Genomic DNA, 9,237 nt, shown 5'->3' with positions numbered 1-9,237 from the left:
ACTGCATTTGTCATCTCTGCACAATGACAATAAAGTTAAATATAATACAATCTAAAATATACTGCTCTATGAATCATATTGACCTCATCATCTGATACAACTCTACAGAATATACTTAGATTTTAGTTCATTTTAAAGGCAATGAAGATTAAATATTAAGTTCTATGTGGGAGGTTTGAAGGTTTCATCACTCAGGAGGCTGATCTCCGTGACAACCACAGCATCGCATCGGACGAGGACCTAAAACACTGAACCAGGAGACGGGAGGGGCACGACCCCCTGGGGTGACCCCTCTGACCCCAGACCGGTGACCCCACTGACCCCCAGACCGGTGACCCCACTGACCCAGACCGGTGACCCATCCCCCCCCAGACCGGTGACCCCACTGACCCCAGACCAGTGACCCCACTGACCCCAGACCAGTAACCCCACTGACCCAGACCGGTGACCCCCCCCCCCCCCCCCCCCCCCCCAGACCGGGGACCCCACTGACCACCCCTCCGCCCCCCCGGTCCTACTGGATGGTGGTGACCCCCCCCTCCCCCCCCCCCGGATGGTGGTGACCCCCCCCCCCCCCCCCCCCCAGGTCCTACTGGATGGTTGTGACCCCCCCCTGGTCCTACTGGATGGTAGTGAGCCCCCCCCCCCCCCCCCCCCCCCCCCCCTTGGCCCTACTGGATAGTAGTGACCCCCCCCCCCCTACTGGATGGTGGTAAACTCCTTGAGGAAGTCGCAGGTCTTCTTCTGCACCACCTCGCGGAGCTTCCTGACGCGGCGGGCGCTGGACGCGGCCACGAAGCTGTCGGGCTGCAGCACGGCCATGCCGCCCGTCACCTTCCCCCATGAGGATGAGCTGGCCGGAGCGCCGCCGTCACGTTGGGACACGGGCACTTCCAGTCCATGCTGAGCAGTGTCACCTCCAGAGGCTCCTTTCCGAAGAACTTGAGGCCCATCTTGTCGTCCTTCAGGATCTCCTCCACGGTCACCAGGGCGTGGCCGGACTCCTGCTCCTCCGTCAGCTCCATCACACGGCCCAGCACCACGAAGTCGCTCCTGCAGAAGCTGGTGACCATCTTGCCGCGCGCGGCCGGCAGGCCTTGCAGTGGCGGTTCTTGGGGTAGGGGCACATCTCCTCGCAGGCGCCCTTGGACTCAAAGTTGTTCTCGTTGCCACCGCAGCCGCCGTACACGAAGGACTGGCACTGCTTGAGGGCGGCGCCGTAGGCCCAGCGCGGCTCGTAGGCCTTGCAGGGCCCCTGGAGGCTGGGCAGGCCGCACGGCGCCGCCAGCTCCACGCCGCACGAGCGCATGCAGGCCTGGTGGCTGGAGAAGTGGTTGCGGTTCTTGTTGCACTGGCTGTAGGTGAAGGTGAAGCAGTTGTTCCTCATGGACTCGTAGTACCAGCTGATGCTCTCCTCTCCGCAGTCGTCCGTGTCCGGGCCCTTCAGGCACTCCTCGGCGGGGAAGGGGAAGGGCCCCGCGGCCCAGGAGCCGTTGCCCTCGGCGCCCGGGCCCCCGCCCTCCTCCCTCCGCACCACCGCCAGGGGGAAGTGGGCGGAGACGGAGCCGGCGGCGTTGCGGGCGGTGCAGGTGTACACGCCGGCGTCGGGGCGGCTGGGCGTTGTAGATGACCAGCTGGCCGATGTTGGTGACCACCACGTTGCCGCGCACAGTGGTTGGGCCGCATCACGGCGTTCTCCGAGCCCTCCAGCTGCTTCTCCCACGTCAGCTCGGGCCGCGGCTTACCCGCCACCTCGCACAGGAAGCTGGCCGTGTCCCCCGCCAGCACGGCCAGCTGGGAGGGGCCGCTCAGCATAGTGGGGGGCTGCATGTCGGCGGGCAGCGTGGTCTGGAGGGCGGTGGTGGGCCGCAGCGTGGTCTCCATGGGGACGGGGCTGGTGTTGGGCCAGGTCAGGTGGAACCTGAGGACCAAGAGACACCAGACGCTGGTCAGAGACACCAGACGCTGCTCAGAGACACCAGACGCTGTTCAGAGACACCAGACGCTGCTCAGAGACACCAGGCGCATTTGAGTATTTGAATTGAATATGCTTTGCTAGGTCTTGGATAAAGGTCTCTGCTTTATGAACACAGTACGGCCGCATTCTAGCTAACATGGAGCTAACCGCTACCTGCAGGTGACCATGGAGATGGCGCTAACATGGAGCTAACGGCTACCTGCAGGTGACCACAGAGATGGCGCTAACATGGAGCTAACCGCTACCTGCAGGTGACCACAGAGATGGCGCTAACATGGAGCTAACCGCTACCTGCAGGTGACCACGGAGATGGCGCTAACATGGAGCTAACCGCTACCTGCAGGTGACCACGGAGATGGTGCTAACAGGGAGCTGACCTGCAGGTGACCACGCTGATGGCTCTAACAGGGAGCTGACCTGCAGGTGACCACGGAGATGGAGCTAACAGGGAGCTGACCTGCAGGTGACCACGGAGATGGAGCTAACAGGGAGCTGACCTGCAGGTGACCACGCTGATGGCGGTGCCGTGGGAGCAGGCCTCGGCGTCCATGTAGCACTTGTTGTAGTAGGTCATGCCGTCGGAGGCGCAGGTGAAGAGAGGCTCGCGCTCGCAGCGGTCGCGGCACTTGCAGACGGGCTGGCCGTCCCAGATGTCGCACTCGGAGCCCTGCTGCGAGCACATCAGCTTGTCGCAGGTGGCCCCTGTGGGCATGCCCACGGGGCCCCTGTGGCCCTTGATGTCCAGGTAGCGCGCCGCCACACAGCTCTTGTTGCCGCACACGTTGGCGCAGCACTTCTCAAAGGTCTCGCAGTCCTGGGCGGCCGTAGAGGCACACGCGTTATCATATATCATATATCAACCTTTATGTGGTCAAAAGTAAGTCTCTACTTACTTACTGTATACGTCCTGGCACTTAACGTACACACTTATTGTTTTACTTAGTTATAGCATCTTATCCTAGCTATCTCTGTTGTACACAGGGAATGGGTTAACCTAGTGATGGTTAGTGTATGGGGGAATGGGTTAACCTAGTGATGGTTAGTGTATGGGGGAATGGGTTAACCTAGTGATGGTTAGTGTGTACGGGGAATGGGTTAACCTAGTGATGGTTAGTGTATACGGGGAACGGGTTAACCTAGTGATGGTTAGTGTGTACGGGGAACGGGTTAACCTAGTGATGGTTAGTGCTTGACACTTGATTCTATGAACATCCTTCCTGTTGTTGTTTCTCTTTCTTCAGACAAATGGACCTATTGTAAGTCGCTTTGGATAAAAGCGTCTGCTAAACGCCCTAAATGTAAATCTAAGTATATTTCTTAATGCATTTAGCAGGACAAACACCATATCCATAATGAGAGCTGTAGCTACGAGCAGGGAACTGCATGGAGGGTGTAATCATATGATAACTCATGTACTGGCTCTCAGTTTGTTAGTATTAAACCAGAAAATAATTTTATATAATAAGTGGATAAACATAAACCTACCTATAATACTTAGTCCTAAACCCACCAGACTTTAATACTATGTCCTAGACCTACCTGAAAAAGTGGTCTACAAATGCCTAAATAACGCTGCTCCCCAAATGCTCTGCAAGACAATAGCAAGACTACAAAGTTATTTTCTCTTCCATTTTTTATCTCACTTCCATTTTAATTTTCCTATTTTTAATAATGTTAATCTGTCTTATTATTTTTAACAGAAAGCCCTACTAGGGACAAGTGTCGTGAATCAGAGTGCTAAAAACACTCTGATGCATACATCAGATGACTGTCTCACACATCTATGTTTTTGTATCTGTCCCTATTCAAATACAACCTTGAATAAAAATAAAATACCTGGTCTTAATACTAAGTCCTAGATCTACCTGGTCTTAATACTAAGTCCTAGACCTACCTGGTCTGTATTATAGTTTTAGTCCTACCTGGTCAGACTCGCACTCCCGCATGCAGGTGCTCATCGCGTCCACCCACAGGTTGGGGTTCAGCTCGTTGGGGCACATGCCCGCGTGGGAGTACACCACCTTGGCCAGAGACATGGGCATCCCCTCCACACAGCGGCTCCCCATGAACATAAGCCAAACAGAGCATTGCCCGAGGAGAAACCAAATCCATCGTGGAAAAAGCATCCACCACATGTCCGAAGAGGAGCGGAATATCCCCGCCGAGTTCCCCAAAGAACGGAAAAGAAACGCAGAACCGAGCGGAGCCTCAGGCTTTCAGCGGCTTGAAAAGAAGGACGGCGCTTCAAAATGTCAGGTGTTCACTTCTGAACGGTCTTCACTTCCCTCCTCGGACGACATGCGACGCTGGTCTCCACAGAGGAGCCCTCCCTCCAGACCTCTGGCCCGTCTAAGACCTCTGGAGATGACGGGCTGCGGTATGCTAACCTGATTCGTTAAGATCTCACTTCATGAATTACACTGGCCCGTCTGCTTGACGGCGAATCCGAGTTGAGTTACAGTTCTTATGATGCACTTAATCAGAGAGAAAAACAGATCCAATGGAGAGCCAGCAGCGCGGAGCTGGGAACGCCTGTGCGTAAAGGCACCTGTGCGTAAAGGCGCAGCGCCTTAACCCTTCGCTGGCAGCTCCAACATTTTATCAACAGCCTAAGAGCCGGCATTCATTATTCATATCATACTTTAGGGTATGCCATGGTTTTTGGAATCAATTATTTTTTTGTGACAGCTGTGTTGTCAGTCCAATTCGCTTTACTTTTTGAACAAACTGCCAACATCCAGAAGATCGGCAAATTGTTTCTTTTGTGCGCAATGAATTCTGCCAATATCAGTGAGGATGAGTGACGTTAGCTGAACGGACTAATATCTAATATGTTAGTCCATATGAAGTTAACGGGTATTGAGAGAGAGAGAGAGAGAGAGAGAGAGAGAGAGAGAGAGAGAGAGAGAGAGAGAGAGAGAGAGGGAGTGTTATTCCACAGTGTTTCCCAGGCTGACTCCCTGCTGGGTGTAAAGAGGCCCAGTGCTCTCCATGTCAACCCCTCATCTCAGTCTGGCCAGCCTATAGGAGACACACACACACACACACACACACACACACATACGCACACGCACACGCACGCACGCACGCACGCACGCACGCACACACGCACGCGCAAGCGCACGCGCACGCACACGTACACACACACACACACACACACACACACACACACACACACACACACACACACACACACACACACACACACACACACACACACACACACACACACACATGCATCACTGAAGTGCTCATAGCAAACACTGACTAAGCAGTGGTAAACAGCTCTCAGTCTGAGGTCCAGCGGGTCGTAGTGAAGCCAGTGGCAGACCCTCTCTGAGCCGCTCCTCAGTGCTAAGCAGGACGGGAGGCTGCCGCTCCACGAGCTGCACCCGTCCGCGGCTCTCTGGAGCTGTGGAGAGCGAAGGCAGATGTGTAAACATGGACACGCTGTGCTGCAGCCCTCATCCCCACTGCCACACTGCCCCCCCCACCACCCCCCCACCACCACTCCCACAACAAACCACATTCCAGCATAGGAGGAGGCCAAGGGCCATGTCACCCACTGAATAGAAGCCACATGCTGGACCCCCAGCTCCTCCACCACCTCCTCCCCCTCCTCCTCCCTCACCTCCTCCACTCCCTCCTCCTCCCTCACCTCCTCCACTCCCTCCTCCTCCCTCACCTCCTCCATTCCCTCCTCCTCCCCCACTTCCTTCCCTCCTTGGTCTCCCTCAGTCCTTGGAATGCGTCAGAGATTAATGGAGTCCTGTGAAAGGGGCGGGGCCTCCCCTAATCCTAGGTCCTAATCGATATCACGAGGGGTTTGGTCATGTGTGTGTGGTGCACCCCACCCCACGGCCGGGGCCCGCGGGGCCCCCATCCTCAGAGAATAGGCTGAAGGAGCGCTGGTCTGTCAGTCCTTCACGGTGGGCTTTGAACCCTCAGACCCCTGCCGCCCGTCAGACAACGGCTCAACGCTGACGGCTCACCATGAAACCTCTCCTCACTGCTGGAGGCCGAATGGCCTCAGACCTGGAGGCCCGGTGGCCTCAGACCTGGAGGCCCGGTGGCCTCACTGCTGGAGGCCGAATGGCCTCACTGCTGGAGGCCGAATGGCCTCAGACCTGGAGGCCCGGTGGCCTCAGACCTGGAGGCCCGGTGGCCTCACTGCTGGAGGCCCAGTGGCCTCAGACCTGGAGGCCCGGTGGCCTCACTGCTGGAGGCCGAATGGCCTCAGACCTGGAGGCCCGGTAGCCTCACTGCTGGAGGCCGGGTGGCCTCACTGCTGGAGGCAGAGTGGCCTCAGACCTGGAGGCCCGGTGGCCTCAGGACTGGAGGCCCGGTGGCCTCACTGCTGGAGGCCCGGTGGCCTCAGACCTGGAGGCCGAGTGGCCTCACTGCTGGAGGCCGGGTGGCCTCACTGCTGGAGGCAGAGTGGCCTCAGACCTGGAGGCCGGGTGGCCTCACTGCTGGAGGCAGAGTGGCCTCAGGACTGGAGGCCCGGTGGCCTCACTGCTGGAGGCCCGGTGGCCTCAGACCTGGAGGCCGAGTGGCCTCACTGCTGGAGGCCCGGTGGCCTCACTGCTGGAGGCCCAGTGGCCTCAGACCTGGAGGCCTGGTGGAACGCAGATTCTTCAGTGTCTGTAAAGTGTCTTCTCTGTATGAAGGCAGCATTTGAAACAGAACAGTGTGACAGATAGAACCTCGTGAATGGAGAACATGAACTCAGTGGGACCCACGGCCCCCTTCAGAGCAGCACCATCCTTCTGCCATTAGGCAACATTTGTTTTGTTCTGTTCAAGAAGGAACATCTGCTGACGGATTACTACCCCACTGGAGCACGGCGAGGAGGAGGAGGAGGAGGAGGTTATGCGTGCGCACGTGTTTGTTTTGTTTACGTTTGTTTATGTTCCTTCAGTGAATAAAAACAGAACAGGCCCCGCCTCACGAAGCCCCATGTCCACGAAGCCCCGCCTCCACGAGGTCTCCCAGGTCATGAAGCCCCGCCTCCACGAGGTCTCCCAGGTCACGAAGCCCCGCCTCCACGAGGTCTCCAGGCTGCAGGTCTGAAGCCCCGCCTCCACGTGGAACCTCTCTCTAGTAATGAACTAACCCTAACCCTAATATTCAACCCTAATCCCACTAACCCTAACATAACATTCAGTATGTTCACTTAGTGTTCCCATGGAAACACAATGTGTGTATTGTCTGACCTGCGTGAGGCCTTTATGTCAACAGAGAGCATCTTCATCTGGGCCAGGTGACTCTAGAGAGGTCACATTTAGGATTCATTCAACTATCCATTATACAGTATATATATACATACTGTATATATATATTTTTATAAAACGGGTGGCTTAAATCAAGCGATCTGATTGGTTCCCAACTGTTGTATATTGAGCGTATACACACAGCTATGATGCCCGTTCAGTTTACATAGTTCAGTATCACTCCACGCCTAAGTTGAACTGTTGTTTATTTATATATAAAAGCAATAGCATAGTTCACTGAAGCCTAAAAAACACGTTGATTGATGGAGAGGGTGGAAATGTTGTAAAGCAATAGGCACACGGTGAGTGAACTCGATAGTAGGCTAAATTGCCGGCGAACCAAGCCACCGTCTTTAGCCTAGCCTTCTCTCTGAAGGACGCTGCAGTGTGTTGCATAGCAACCGCCGTACACTTTGCCGGCAGCCAGGAGGGACTACTTTTTTGTATTTGTTAAAAAAAATGCTTTTCCGACTTTCTAGCTTTTTCAAAATTGAGGGTGTCTATGACTTTCATTTCGCCGTACTTACGTAACCGTTTTATAAAAGCAATAGACCACTTCAGTCAGTGGTATACGTTCATTATACCACAGTTAAGGGGGTCGCTGTCCATCCGCTGCGCGTCGGGACGGAGAAAGCCCCTTAACTGTGGTATAATGACCATATACCACAGCCTGTCGTGATCTATTGCTTAAACATACTGTATATATATATATAGTGTAGATCCTTAGTGTAAGGAGTTCTCCTCATGGTGGATGGAATGTGTTCATACAGAAGAGGACAGTCCAGCAGACAGAGGTCAGAGGGTCAAAGGTCAGGGGGTCAGAGGTCAGGGTGACAGAGGTCAGAGGTCAGGGTGACAGAGGTCAGGGGGTCAGAGGTCAGACAGAGGTCAGGGTGCTCACTGGCCTGAAGGTCAATCCTCTGCACACAGGGGCCTCCTGGAGCTCCTCCCCCTCCTCACCCTGGAGCTCCTCCCCCCTGGTACTCCTCCTCACCCCCTGGTACTCCTCCCTTTCCTAAATATTTTAACTTTATCCGCGGGGCGAATTATTCGCGGCGCGAATCCACGTGAACGCGCTCGCCGTTCACGAGGAAAAATTTCGCGCTGTCAATCAAATCTTGTCGCGCGTATCGGCGAAAAAAAAATTCGCCCTATTCGCGTCTCCACGTTCACTTAACATTGAAACGTGTCGCGGGGCGAAGTGCGGTGTGAACACACCTTTACTGTGTGTTCACACCGCACTTTGTCCCATTTCGCCTATTCGCGCGAATAGGCGAATGTTGCCGCGCGACAAATCATAATCCATAACGGTCATTCATGCCAATTCATTCTCATCAACCATGGCCAAGATGTGTGTCTGTACCTGTTGTGGAAGAGGGAGAGCCCGTCGTTTATGGGTTAATAATATAATCCGGAGGCGCACACCGCTTTGTGCCGTGATATTATATATATCGTATATATTATATGATAGATATTTATATATTATATGTAGATATAGAGCGGGAGTCGCAAACGGCAACAATCACTTTCTCCTCCAAGCTGCGGTTCACTGAACGGTTGAACGGTGATTGGCTGTTTTACGTTACTTCACCCAGGGAGTGAACTGATTGGCTGTTACGTGACGTCACCCAGGGAGTGAACGCTGATTGGCTGTTTTACGTTACTTCACCCACGTTACCCACAGGGAGTGAACGCTGATTGGCTGTTTCAACGCGAATGCCGCGAAGAAGTTGAAATATTTTAACTTTATTCGCGGGGCGAATTATTCGCGGCGCGAATCCATGTGAACGCGCTCGCCGTTCACGTGGAAAAATTTCGCGCTGTCAATCAAATCTTGTCGCGCGAATAGGCGAAAAAAAAATTCGCCCGATTCGCGTCTCCACGTTCACTTAACATTGAAACGTGTCGCGGGGCGAAGTGCGGTGTGAACACACCTTTAGGAGTTCTCCTCATGGTGGATGGAATGTGTTCATACAGAAGAGGACA

At 54.6% G+C, this 9,237-nt stretch overlaps 1 protein-coding gene across 1 annotated transcript; it reads right to left on the bottom strand.

Annotated features, from left to right (window-relative positions):
* Window positions 1-699: 699 nt before the first annotated feature.
* On the bottom strand, window positions 700-4,113 carry LOC311353890 (WAP, Kazal, immunoglobulin, Kunitz and NTR domain-containing protein 2-like; the record flags this gene model as incomplete). Its single annotated transcript, XM_084473690.1, is given in 8 exon segments — window positions 700-834; window positions 836-862; window positions 864-1,082; window positions 1,085-1,612; window positions 1,614-1,670; window positions 1,672-1,921; window positions 2,476-2,792; window positions 3,901-4,113. Coding segments are annotated over 8 exon segments (1,746 nt in total).
* Window positions 4,114-9,237: the final 5,124 nt, after the last annotated feature.

Source organism: Micromesistius poutassou (assembly GCF_964030765.1).
Source record: "Micromesistius poutassou genome assembly, chromosome: 1".
Taxonomy (NCBI): Eukaryota; Metazoa; Chordata; class Actinopteri; order Gadiformes; family Gadidae; genus Micromesistius; species Micromesistius poutassou.
This window is presented reverse-complemented; position numbering and strand designations above follow the sequence as displayed.